At 34.2% G+C, this 13,827-nt stretch overlaps 1 protein-coding gene across 5 annotated transcripts in view; it reads right to left on the bottom strand.

Annotated features, from left to right (window-relative positions):
• LOC306856765 (spectrin beta chain, non-erythrocytic 1) overlaps positions 1 to 13,827 on the bottom strand; it is a 95,316-nt gene that overhangs the window by 7,963 nt on the left and 73,526 nt on the right. For 3 of the 5 annotated variants that reach the window (XM_079396205.1, XM_079396206.1, XM_079396208.1), the window contains 16 exons: positions 13,164 to 13,366; positions 12,998 to 13,088; positions 12,452 to 12,598; positions 10,566 to 10,829; positions 10,267 to 10,491; positions 10,107 to 10,196; positions 8,417 to 8,695; positions 7,437 to 7,567; positions 6,214 to 6,418; positions 4,855 to 5,229; positions 3,457 to 3,701; positions 2,480 to 2,618; positions 2,308 to 2,392; positions 1,458 to 1,654; positions 1,079 to 1,182; positions 92 to 146 (listed from right to left, as the gene is read on the bottom strand). In XM_079396205.1, coding sequence (XP_079252331.1) covers positions 92 to 146; positions 1,079 to 1,182; positions 1,458 to 1,654; positions 2,308 to 2,392; positions 2,480 to 2,618; positions 3,457 to 3,701; positions 4,855 to 5,229; positions 6,214 to 6,418; positions 7,437 to 7,567; positions 8,417 to 8,695; positions 10,107 to 10,196; positions 10,267 to 10,491; positions 10,566 to 10,829; positions 12,452 to 12,598; positions 12,998 to 13,088; positions 13,164 to 13,366 — 2,835 coding nt within the window. Of the gene's footprint in view, positions 1 to 91; positions 147 to 1,078; positions 1,183 to 1,457; positions 1,655 to 2,307; positions 2,393 to 2,479; positions 2,619 to 3,426; positions 3,702 to 4,854; positions 5,230 to 6,213; positions 6,419 to 7,436; positions 7,568 to 8,416; positions 8,696 to 10,106; positions 10,197 to 10,266; positions 10,492 to 10,565; positions 10,830 to 12,451; positions 12,599 to 12,997; positions 13,089 to 13,163; positions 13,367 to 13,827 lie in introns of all 5 variants that reach the window. The other 2 variants (XM_079396204.1, XM_079396207.1) reach the window with 1 other exon arrangement.

Here is a 13,827-nt window from a genome sequence, read left to right as displayed (position 1 = left end):
ATTATGGGAACTCTCAGTGTCCCTGACCGGTAGTTCGTGGTGTCTGCTGACTGCTAGTGTATTGTGGGTAGGTACAGGAGCGGTAACTAACCCGTGGAGAGTCCTGGTCTGATGGCAGTCCGTTCTGGGCAATCTGCTCTCCTTCTCTGTGAACAAACACATACAGACAAAACGTCATATCTGAACACTAGCTTCAGATTCACTGACAGTGCCTTTAAACAATGCATCATTTTAATCAATTGTGTAGAAAGTGTGTCCACTAGTTTGTGTAAATCTCACTTGCTGTCATTATATTGTATTATGTATATCTTTATTACATCAGCAACCCTGCTCTCTGTATATCAGCACTGACTGGTGGCACAACTATATTACAAAATATCTGAGCAAAACATTCACAGAAATATATACAATAATTTAATACTCATTATATACATGCATGTATGTATTTAGTGAAATTATTTTCTTACTAAAACAATACACTTGATACATTAATATAAATATATTACTTGCATTAATACATAATATTTAATTTTCGTACTTTTATCTTAATTATTTATATTAATACCTTACATTTATAATACATTTTATTTATATTCAATACTATTTATTAAATATATTTAATATAATGCATGCAATATTTTAATACAAATATATTATTTATATTAATACATTTGTTTTTTTTATATTAGTTTAATTTTAATATATTAAATGCACCTAATGTTTTTTTTTTTTACTAAAATAACAATTAATGCACTGATATAAGTATATATTATTAAAATATATTTACATTCATTGTATACTAAATATTATATCTGTGTATATTAAAAATAATTTTATGAAATAATTTTTAACACTTCATATATTAATATAAACATACTAGTTGTATAAATAAATTATCTTACTTTTATATTCATTTTAATACATTTAATAATTTGTTTTACTAAAATGATACATTTCATATACTAATATATGCATATATTATTAAGTACTCTTTGACATGCGCTGTGTTTTCTATGTACATCAGTAGCTCTGTGCTGTGTCTGTGTGTGTGTGTGTGTGTGTGTGTGTGTGTGTTCACCTCTGCTGTGTTTCTGAGTCCTGTGCCTGGACCGGCTCCGGTGTGGGCGGTTTCCTCTTCCTCTCTTCCTCCTCTTGCTGTCTTCTCACTTCCAATAACTCCAACTGCAGAATACACAGAGAAGTACAACAACAGAGTCATGTAATGTCCTAAACACTCTCTCACACACACACACACACACACACACACACACACACACACCCTCTCTCTCTCTCTCTCTCTCTCTCTCACACACACACACACACCCTCTCTCTCTCTCTCTCACACACACACCCTCTCTCTCTCTCTCTCACACACACACACACACACACACCCTCTCTCTCTCTCTCTCACACACACACACACACACCCTCTCTCTCTCTCTTTCTCTCTCTCTCACCGTAGTCAGTCGCTCCAGCGCTGAGAAGCGCTCCTCCCAAGTTGCGGCTGATTTCTCGAACGCTTCGTGGCGTTTGATCAGCTTCTCCACCTCGTCCACACTCTGCCCCAACTCTCTGCTGGACAGATACGGCTCCTGTCCCAGCAGCCACGCCTCTGCCACGCCGGCGTCCCGTGAAAACTGGTGCACTTCCAGAACTGCACACACACAGGCACGGTGAAAGAGGAAGTCAGTGTCAATGATTTAAAGCACAAGCTGCCCACATCCTTCTACACACTTCCTATTATAAGGTCAGAAATAAGTGTATCTGAGCTGCTAAGCATCATGGGAGGAGACAATTTTTTTTTATATAATTTTATTTACTTATTTACTATTTATTTAATATTAAGTTTTAACTAATAAAAAAATAATACTAAATAAGAAGTAATATTTATTGAAAATAAATTTAGAATACAAAATTTTGTGGTAATATATAATTTTATAGTCATTTTAATAAGTATTTAATTAAATGTTATATATTTTTTTATAAATGTTTATACTTACATAATACATTTAATTTATTAATTTGAATATATTATTTTATTTTTAAGTATTATATACCAATATTAATTTTATATTAATTTTAATATATTAAATCTATTTACTAGCATAATGCATTTAATATATATATATATATATATATATATATATATATATATATATATATATATATATATATATATATATATATATATATATATATATCATTTTATTATATATATTTGTTTTACTAATCTTTATAAAGCTGAGAAACCTACTTCCTAATGGTTGATAACACGAGTGTTTTGGAGTCATTTCCCATCATACTCACTCAGTCTAAGCCACTCCCATCTGTCCTCCCACTTGTCAATCATATCTTTCCTCTTGTCCGTCAACTGCAACAACTTCTCTTTGATCTGTGGGAGAGGTAATCAGACATGAAGGACTGGAACAAGACATCTAAAGATGGTTCTTCTAATCTAAAACCTCTTGACTCATCTCACCTCCTCTGATGCATAGTGTTTCCGTGCCAGGAGAGATTTGCCCAGCTCGATGCAGGCCGTGAAGCTGTCGTTACGGGCATCGATTTCAGCCTTGATTCCCTGGTGGTTGTTCATGAGAAGCTCCACAGACGACACGTCCCTGAGGAACAGCAGATAGAGAGCAGATTAACACCTTCAGACTGATCTGGAACATCTAAAACATTTTATATACATTTTTAGATTTATTTTCTATTTAAATAGTGCTTGTATTCTGCACAATGTTGACTCCTAATATAATATATATTTAAAAATAAATGTAAAACTAATTATATATTTATTTTTTAATTATATATCTTTTTTTAAAAATCCCTTTACTTCACTGCATAAATATTAATTAAATATTGAGATATAAATCAGTATAAAAAAAGGTAAACAAAATTTAATTGTGACCAGGGCTGTCAACGTTAACGCGTTAACGCATGTGATTAATCTAAAATTTTTAACGCGTTAATATTTTTTTTAACGCAAATTAATCGTTTGATAAGGTTTGACCCCAGCTTTTTGCATTATTTTACATAATTTATTGAATATATTCATTTTATATTTTAAAATACATGCATTATTATTATTATTATTATATCAATTTTTGTACCTAATTTTTTATTCTGCACAATGACAATAAAGTTAACTCTAATTTAATCTACATACTAAATACATTTTGAAAAATCCTATTTTAAGAAATCAAAGAGATGAAAAAAGGATGATAAAGACAGACATCATTTTAGCAATATCACTCTATAACACTTAACAATGAAATACAACTTTTGACATTCTAGTAGTAAAAAAAGAAACTAGAACTATTTATTTGGTTTCATTATGGGCCATTTCCGTTTCAAAGACACCCACAAAAATGAGGCGGTCATATTTAACTGAAGTGCAGGTACAGTTCCAGCAATACTGTCTCCTACCTAGAGAATAGGCAGGTCAGAATCACACACCTGGGCTTCTCCTGCGTCTCGATGAGGCGGATGACGTCCTCCATCCAGAGCATGAGGTCGCGCACCATACTGAAGAAGCGGAACTTGTCTCCGGTGTCCAGCAGTCGGGCCCTTCGGCCCTCGCAGGCCTCCAGCAGACTCCTCCAGGCCTCCAGCACCTCGCCCTCACGCCGCTGGATGTCGTCCGCTTTGTCTCCAGCATACGCTGACTGCAGGCGCACGGCGTCGTCCTGCAGCTGTCTGACCTGAGCACAGCAGCAGAGGGCAGCGGTGAGTGAAACACCTCCGCATGCAGACAACTGCACTTCAGTGAGAGGCTGAATACACAGCATTTGATGCTTAGAGCACTCATTTAGCGCAAGACAAATTGTGGGAATTCCAGAGACATCAAATTTTAAGATCCATGAATTAAGTGAAGAGTCTTGGACAGTGCATTTAGCCAATAAAACCGATTCATTTACTTCTTTGTTGTGCAATATTAGTCTCGTTACATAGGATGTTCACCTTCAGAGGTTAATGAGGCACAGACGATATATTTAAATATGACGTATATATTTAATAAATCTATTTCATTTATAAAACAGAACCATTTTTTAAATTAAACAAATTATAATACTTATTTATTATTAATTATTTATTATAATTTATTTTTTTAATTACAATTTTTAATTATTATATTTATATTTTATTACTTTTAAGGTTATATTGTATTTTAAACATCACATTAATTAAATTTATATATAAATTTATATAAAACTAAATATTTATATAAATATCTATCAATTCTGAATTACTCAAAAATTTTAGAGAATTTTATATTTATCTGATTAATTTTGTTTTTATGTTTTTGATCAAAAATAGATAAAAAATAAATTAACAGCAGTAAGATTGCAAAATATTATTACTATTTAAAAAGTGTTATCTATTATAATATATTTTAACATTTAATTTATTTTCAGCATATAGTTGATCAAATAAATGCAGCCTCTGAGCATAAAATACATTAAAAAAATCTTTATTATTCTAAACTATATATGGTATATTTAAATATATCAGCATTATTGTTTTTTATATATATATATTATAAATATATTTGTATTTTACAACACATTTATTTTCTGATTTATATATGTATTTATTATGCAGACATTTTTTGTACTTAAATAATTGTAATGTTTTTAAACCATACATAAATATTGAGATATAAGATGTTGTACAATATTATATGTTATAACATTAATATAAAAACTTTTTTTGACACACACACACACACACACACAGATATATATATATATATATATATATATATATATATTTTTTTTTTTTTTTTTTTTTAATGTTATTCAGTCTATCTAAATGACTTTAGTGTATTAGTATCTGTGTGTTTCTGGATCTGACCTGTGTCCCTAGAGCTTGAATGTCGTGTTCAAACGTGGTGTGCATCCTCTGCAAGGTTTCCACCGTGTTCTGGTCTCGGCCCAGCTCTTCTGGAAGCTTCTTATGCTTGTCCAGGATGCGTCCCAGAATCTCCTTGGCGTCGTGGTAGAACTTGTGCAGCTCGTAGGATGCGGCGAGTATCTGCGTGCGTGTGTCGATGAGCTCCAGCAGATCGGCCCAGGCCTCGTTTAGACCGTCCTTCCACTCGGCCACAGTCGCAGCGTCAGTGTGCCCAGCGTTTATGAGATCGTCCGCCATGCGGTTCACACCGTCCACACGCTCCTGACCGATGTTTCCTGTGTCACGAGCGAATTCACGGAAACGCTCCTGCAACATCTGCGCGAGAGGAACATGTATTTATTATATGATCAAATTTGAATATTTACAAAATATATACCCTCATTAACATGCTGCACTACTGGGCATGAATATTAATTAGGTTAAGTAATGTTCACACAAACTGATTTTTGAACATTATATTATATTAGCATTTTTTAAATAAATTTATAATGACATTTTCAGAACAATTATTTTGTATATTTATTATTACAAATAATTTTCTTAATAATCAGACTGAATATGTTTGTCAGAGTGACAAATATTTATATTATTTATCAATAATAAAAACTTTGTTTAATTTCTGGTAGGGAGAATACAATGAATCTGATCTGCTCATTAAACATTTCCTCCATAAATTAATCGGTTAGGCCTGATTAAATGAGTTGGTTTGAGTTATTTGGGTCTGAGTTTCAATACTTGCATATCAGATAGAATTTTAGCTATATACTAAAAAACTGAAATACAGCTTTTGACATTTTTTTATTTATTTTTTATTTTAAAAGTAAAAAATATATATATTTATTGTAACATTGCATTATTGTTCAAATATTTTTTATATATTCATTTTATTACAATATATTTTTAATAGATATTTATTACTATACATTATTTATGACAAATTAATTTAATTAATATACAGATTTTTTAAATAACATTTTAAGCAAATACATTAATACTTAAAGTAAAAAGACTGAAAGAATGAAAAAGATATTATTTTAGCTTTATCACACAGCCCCAATGACTGTAGACTAACCCTAAAGGTCATTGCACACTGAGTCCGAAATTCTCAGTGGATCAGGTTCAATTTTCTGCGTTGTCACATCCGTAGCAAGCATTTTGAAAGGAAAGGATGATGAATAAGAAAAAAAAACCTGGAAAAAACGCATTAAAAAATTTCGGACTCGGTATGCAAGGACCTTAACACTGAAATGAACATTTTGACATTATGAGTGTGCAAGAATTAATTTTTTTGGCACTCACAGTGACGTGCTCGTAGTCTTGTCCGAGCTCATGAGATCCAGCCACCACTTCTCTCTCGGCGATCCACTGCTCCAGATCGTCCACCTCCCGGTTGAGCTGGAAGAGGCGGAAGCGCTCCTCCAGTTTGCCTCTCCTCTCCTCTGATAGGTCCTTCAGTCCGGCGTACAGCTTATCCACCTGTGACTGACGCATGCCGATCCTCTCACTACAGCACAGACACATCAGAAGTCAGGCTGGATTTCAAGATCACATTCGGAGATGTTCAGCATAAGATGTTAATCAGGCCAGAGGTGCAAAGAATAAGATCTAATTTGAGATCCGAACATTAGAGTGCACATCTAATTCAGTTCAATTCAAAATCCACATCAAAGTTAGAATAAAAATGAGATTCAGATCTAGGTTCAGAATCAAAGTAAGTTTCAGATCCAGAACTAAATCAGTTTAAAGTTCAAATTTATATTTAGAATCCAGGTCAGAATCATATTAGATTTGAATCCAGATTAAGAATCAAAGTCAAGGTCAGTTTTTGAGTCACAGTCGAAATCAAGGTTACTTTTAGAATCCAAATTCTATAAATATTCAAATCCAGATTTAGAATCAAATCAGATTCAGGTTAAGAATCAAAGTCAAACTCAGTTTCAGAGACAGAATCAAATCAAATTAAGATTCAAATCCAGATTTATAACCAAAGTCAGTTTCAGCATTACAGTCAAAAGCAGATTTAGATTCAAAAATGAAAGTCAAAGTTAGTTTTAGGGTCAAAATCAGATTCAAATCCAGATTTAGAAATAAAAGTTTTGGAGCCAGAATCAATATGATTAAGATTTAAATCCAGTAGATTCAAGTCAGCATTATAGTCATAAGAAGATTTAGATTCAGATTTACAATCAAAATAAAAAATTAAAAAGTCAAACTTAGTTTTAGAGTCAAAATCAGAATCAGAATAAAATTTTCAGAACCATCTTCAGGTTCAGAATCAATTTCAAAATCATTTAAATCCGTGTTAGAGACGTCAGTTTTAGAGTCTTAAAAGCAGAAAATCTAAATCAGATTTAGAATCAAAGCCAAAGTCAGTTTTAGAGTCAAAATCAAATTCATATTTAGAAATATGTTTAGAAAACAAAGTCAATGCTAGAATTTTAGTTTTAAAGTTAATATCAGATTGAGTGTCAAACTGAGACCCAGATTCAGATTCAGATTAAGTGTGTAACTGTGTTCTGTACCTCTCGGGGTGGTTGGCGGCCACCAGGCCTCTGCTGGTCTTGGACAGCTGGTGCACGGTTTCAGCATAGTCCTCCACCGCTTGCTCCAGGATCTGGTGCTTCTTCAGCATGGCCACTGAACTCTGCTCATCCTGAGAACAACAAGGGCGACATTTCAGAAAAGCAGCACATCACTATTTAACTGCTAATGTGAACATCATTTTGGTTTAAACAGGACACTACAGGTGATCTAACAGATATCACTATATTTCTCCAGTTAATTAATCATAATACATGAAGACGTTGAATTTTGTATTACAGATTTTCTGAAATGTTGTTTAAATATGCTAAATCAGACATTATGTATAAATATACACTAATTTACATACTTTTCCAGAAGCAAAATCTGAACCCTGAGTAAAGCCAGGTTCTGGCTTCAGTTTTGTTAACATATTAGAGTTAAAAGTGAAGTGACATACTGCCAAGTATTGTGACCCATACATAGAATTCGTGCTCTGCATTTAACCCATCCAACATGCACACACACAGCAGTGAACACACACACACTGTGAACACACACCCGGAGCAGTGGGCAGCCATTTATGCTGCGGCGCCCGGGGAGCAGTTTGGGGTTTGGTGCCTTGCTCAAGGGCACCTCAGTCGTGGTATTGAGGGTGGAGAGAGCGCTGTACATTCACTCACCCCACCTACAATCCCTGCCGGCCCGAGACTCAAACCCGCAACCTTTGGATTACGAGTTCTTAAATGTGTATTTTGCATGTTTTCGTTTAACTAGTCTGAAATAAGACACATTTATAGAAGCAAAATATATCAAAATCTGACCAATGCATGAAAACAAACACAAAAAAACAGTCTTGGCTGTTGTGTCTTGCCTTAAATACACACAATGAAAACCATCTCAATGCACATTAACTTTAATGATATCTATAGAAACCACTAATCTGTCATTTACAGATTTCATTCATGGGAACATCACAGACCTTGGCCTTCTCTTCAGACATCATGTAGAGCTCCTGCTCGCTCATCCAGGCTTCGGCTTCAGCTGCGTCGAAGTAGTACTGCTGGGCCTTATGGGCCTCCTCGAGCCTGGCGTGCCGTTTCTCCGTCTCCTGGATGATCAGGCTCCAGAGCTGCTGCAGGTCGGACAGACGGGCTTGGATGGCCTCTACATTGGGACTGTCGGCCTTCAGGATGCTCTGGCTGCGCTCGAAGATGTCGTCACAGCGCGGCTGATGGCCCTGGATCTCCTTCTGTAATGTCTGTGGATAAATGTGCATTTGAGTAAGTTTGCACCTAATTCAATAAAATGTACAATAGCAGCACAAATTGTCTTGACAACACTTTATGTTTGGGGTCAGTAAGATTTGCAATGTTTTATGTTCACCAAAGCTGCATTTGATTGTTAATGTTGTGAAATATTATTAGAAATGAAAATAACTGCTTTGTATTTGAATATATTCTAAAATGTAATTTATTCTGATTAATAATGTGATTAAAGCTGAATTTTCAGCATTACTCCAGTCTTCAGTGTCACATGATCTTCAGAAATCATTGTAATATGCTGATTTACTGCTCGAGAAACATTTCTGATTATTATCAATGTTGAAAACAGTTGTGCTGCACAATATTTTCATAATAATAGTTTTTATTAATTTTGATTTCAGTTTTAGTTATTTTAGGTCATCGAGTTAAATAAAATGAGAAATGCTACTAACTGGAAAAAAAAAATAAAAATAATTATATATATATTTTTCATTTCAGTTATAAATAAAAAATCTTACTGACCCCAAACTTTTGAACAGTAATGTACAAATAAAAATATATAACCCAAAACAGCCCTTTTACGCCGTTTTTCTGGTCAGTCTGAATTAATGTCTGATCCAAAACATCTTTAGTTTGCGTTTGTTTTTAAATGTGACCCTAGACCACAAAACCAGTCATAAAGGTACATTTTCTGAAATTGAGATACCATTATTTGGAAATCTGGAATCTGAGGGTGCAAAAATATCAAAATATTGAGAAAATTGCCTTTAAAGTTGTTCAAATGACGCTCTTAGCAATGCATATTACAAAAATGAAGTTTTGATCAATTTAAGATAGGAAATTTACAATGAATCTTTGATGATCTTTACTTTACACCAGAACAGCCAGACACAAGAACAGTTTTTTCCCCCAGGCCGTATCCCACCTGAACAACACATAACACACCCCGGTACTGTACATCTGTAAATAACCCATCAAACCTTCATCTGCACATAGGACACATGCACATTCACAGTTCTGTCTATGGTCATGTCTCTTTTCTGTATATTTTTATTTTTATTACTATTGTTATTCTTAATTATTGTATATTCTCTTCATTAGTGTTCTTTATCACCTTAATTATATGTTGTCTGCACTATGTTTGTACTTTCTGTACTGGAAGCTTATAACACCAAGACAAATTCCTTGTGTGTGCAAACACACTTGGCAATAAAGCTCTTTCTGATTCTGATTCTGATTCTGATTAATATCCTATTGATTTTTGGCATAAAAGAAAAATGGATCATTTTGACCCATACACTGTATTGTTAGCTATTGCTGTAAATATACCTGTGCTACTGATGACTGCTTTTGTGTTCCAGGGTCACATATAGTACTTAAAAAAATGATGAACCCATAATACATTACCTGGTTCTTCTTGATAAGCAGCTGAACAGTCTGTAAATTGTGGCCATGGTCTGTTGACGTAGCGAGAGGCATCCGCTCCTCAACCCAGAGCTGAGGAGAAACAAGAAGTTAAACACATGAACAGCTCAACTTTCACACGCATATATAAACCCAAACCTACAATCTCATCCTCCATGTCGCGGTTAAACTGATGAATCTCACGAGAGGCCGTGAGGAAGTCTTTTCGTTTCTGCAGCGGCTCCAGCAGCTCCTTAAACTTCAGCTCCACCACCTGCCGGCGTCCATCCACCTCATCCGTGTCCTTTCCCTCCTGCCTCAACACATGAGCTTGAGACTGAAGCTCCTCCACCTCCCTCTGACGCACATCCACCTGCTTCTCCAGCATCTGGACACAAAGGAGAAGAGTTAGTCTCGTCCTTCAGAGCATGTGCACAGCCGTCAGCTCTGATCATCTCAAACCTGTTGTTTCTTGAGCAAGATGTTGACGCTGGTCAGATCTTTGCCGTAGTCGTCCGATTGGATCTGACCCTCCAGACCCACCAGCCATTTGTCCAGATCGGCGCAGCTCTGCGTGAAGAGCTCGGCCTTGTTGGCGTCAAACAGACACTGGGCTTTAGTCTGAGTAGTGGTTTCCAGCTCGGTCCACATCTTCTGCAGCGCTGCCAGCTTCTCCTTCACCTCGGCTTCTGTCTCCGGCTTCTCCGAGACCAGCAGCTTCCCTTCCTGCACACATTCATGCATTTAGCAGATGCTTTTATCTAGAACGGTTTGTCAGAGAGCAAACAATATTTGTGATATTAGACAACAAGATTGGGAAGCAAGCTACAAAAGAGGAGAAAATGGAGAAAAGAAAAATGCATTGGTTTAATTTACATTCCAAAAACATAGTTTAACAAATAGTTTAATCTGGGAATTATCCTTTTATTCATGACATTTGTTGTTCCTTTTAACATCAAGAATATTATATTAATGATACACTGATATAGTATGGAAGCCCGTTTCTGCCATGGACTAAAAATAAAAAAAATATTTTTTTTCTAACAATTCAGATTTTTTTTCTCTCAATTCTGAGAAAGATAAGTCAAAATCACAGGAATTTACATCTCGCAGTTCAGTTTTTTATTTTGTTTCTGTCACAGAATAAAAACAAGAAAGGTAATTGCAACTTTTTAATCTCATCATTTTGACTTGTTTCTCTGAATTGCAAGTTTACATGAAAAATTGTGAGAAAAGAAGTCGCAATTGCTTTTATTAGTTATTTTTTTATCCTGTGGTAGAAACAGGCTTCCATGATATAGAAACTTATTATTTGTATAGCTTTTTTAAAATGTGACCCTGGACCGCAAAACCAGTCTTAAGTGTCAATTTTCTGAAACTGAATAAATAATCTTTCCATTGATGCATGGTTTGTTATGATTGGACAATATTAGGCTGAGATACAACTATTTGAAAATCTGAGGGTGCAGAAAAATCTAAATATTGAGAAAAACAAATGAAGTTCTTAGCAATGCATATTACTAATCAAAAAGAAAGTTTTGGTATATTTATGGTAAGAAATTTACACATTATCTTCATGGAACATGATCTTTACTTAATATCCTGATTTTTGGCATAAAAGAAAAATGGATAATTTTGACCCATACAGTGTATTGTTAGCTATTGCTACAAATATACCCCAGAGACTTAAGACTGCTTTTGTGCTCCAGGGTCACAAATAATTTTTATCATAGCTGATAACCAATATGATGACCGATGATTTTACGCATCCTCACTAAATATCTAAAAAGAGGTCACTGCACTGCAGAAAATTATTTTCTTACGAGATATTTTCCTGTACAAATATCTAAACGTTCTTCAATCAAGATACATTTACTTGAGATGCACACTAACATATTAAGTCAAGTATAAGTGAGTTATACTTAAACTAGAAAAAATATCTGCCAGTGATGTAAGAAAAATAATATTGGTTTCCCTTTAAATTACGTTTATTTGTATTACCCCATTGGCAGATATTTCTTCTTATCATCATTTTGGTTTTCAACTCCTGATTAAAGACTATTTTAGAAACCAAGCCAAATATACCAAGTAAGAAAATCAATATCTCACAAAACAACAATGCAATTCTCTTTGAGGAATATTGTCTTAATATTAATGCTATAACACATGATACTTTAAGGAATGACTGAATACATAATGTTTTCAAGGCAGGATTATGGATTCTGTCCAGTGTAACACTTATTTATTATTTGATTTCAAACTGGTAATATTGCACAAAAAAAAGAAAAAAGGAGTACAATTTAAGATGTAAATTGAATGCTATTAAATTAAATGCACTGATAACTGACCTTCTCGATTTTGTCCAGCCATTCTTTGTTGGACTGCAGTTCGGCCATGAAGGCCTGGTGTTTGAGCCATTTGCTGTGCAGGTTGCGAGCTTCATCGTAGGACATGTCCTGTGCTGTCAACATCTTCTCATTGATCCACAGGGACAGCTGAGCAGAGGACACAAAACATCAGGTTAAGATGTGTGGAGCTGCCTCATTTTTAAGCTGAAACTGAAACTATACAAATAATTTTTCGATACTTGAAAAAATATATATTTTTTTTAAGTTTCAGGTAGGTTTTCAGCAACATTTCTCATTTTAATTTAGTTTCACTTGATGTACTAAAATAACTAAAAACAAAAAAATACAGACCTATTTAAAAAGATGATCCAAACAACAAATAAATAAAATTATAAAAAAAAAAAAAAAGACATATTAAAAAAACAAATAAGAAAAATGCCAAAAACACACAACAGAATAACAAAATTTTTTACTAAAATGAAAATATAAAATAAACACTTGTTCAAAATATGAATACAAACTATAATAGCACCAGGGTCAGCTCACCTCCTGGCAGTCCTGCAGGAACTTCTGCAGGTCTCTGTTGTCCTTCAGCCTCATGAGCAGCTCCACGGCCGCCTCACGGTTCTTCTTGTGCCTGCAGGTTAAAGAAGGTCATTCCGACTCTTTTATCTATTGAGTTTGACTTGTTTAATTGCATGTGTTTTGTTACCGGTCATCGATGGAGGCTGCTCTCTCCTGGATGCGGTCAGCATTGATGTTTCCGTCACTGGCCAGTCTCCTTCCAGCCTCCACCACTCCGTTGATCTTGTCCTCATTGGCGTCCATGGTGGTCATGAAGTCCTCCTGTTTCTTAATGGCAGCTTCTGCTCCTTCAAGGGTGGTGGGCATCTCGGTATGAGCCAGAACATACTCCTACAGAAAGATAGAGAATAAATCACTCAGATGAAGCTCAAACAGGATGTTTCAACTCTAAAAAATAAAGGATTTCATAGCTATGAAAGAGCCATAAGAGAACTATGTTTGGTTCCTCAAAGAACCTTTCAGTGAACAGTTCTTAAAAGAACCATTTTTTCTTAGTGTGAAAAATATTTGTATTATTTTAATTTAAAATAAAATAATGATGATGATTATATATTAGATTTTTTTTATTTTACAGTGAAATTTTACCATAATAAAATGTCTCAATTTAACAATATTAATATTGTAATTTAAAATAAACTTATTTGTATTACTATTTTTCTTAATTACTTATTTTTTATTTTACTGTTAGAAAACTTAAAAAAAAACTCACTTTAAGTTTATTGAAAAATATTACAATAGTAAAATGTCTTATTTTGCTTAGTTTTTTTATTTAGTAAACTTTTTGAAAGTTT

The sequence above is a fragment of the Barbus barbus genome (assembly GCF_936440315.1).
Source record: "Barbus barbus genome assembly, chromosome: 37".
In the NCBI taxonomy this organism is placed as follows: Eukaryota; Metazoa; Chordata; class Actinopteri; order Cypriniformes; family Cyprinidae; genus Barbus; species Barbus barbus.
Note: the sequence above shows the minus strand (reverse complement) of the source record. Positions and strands in the feature narration are given on the sequence as shown.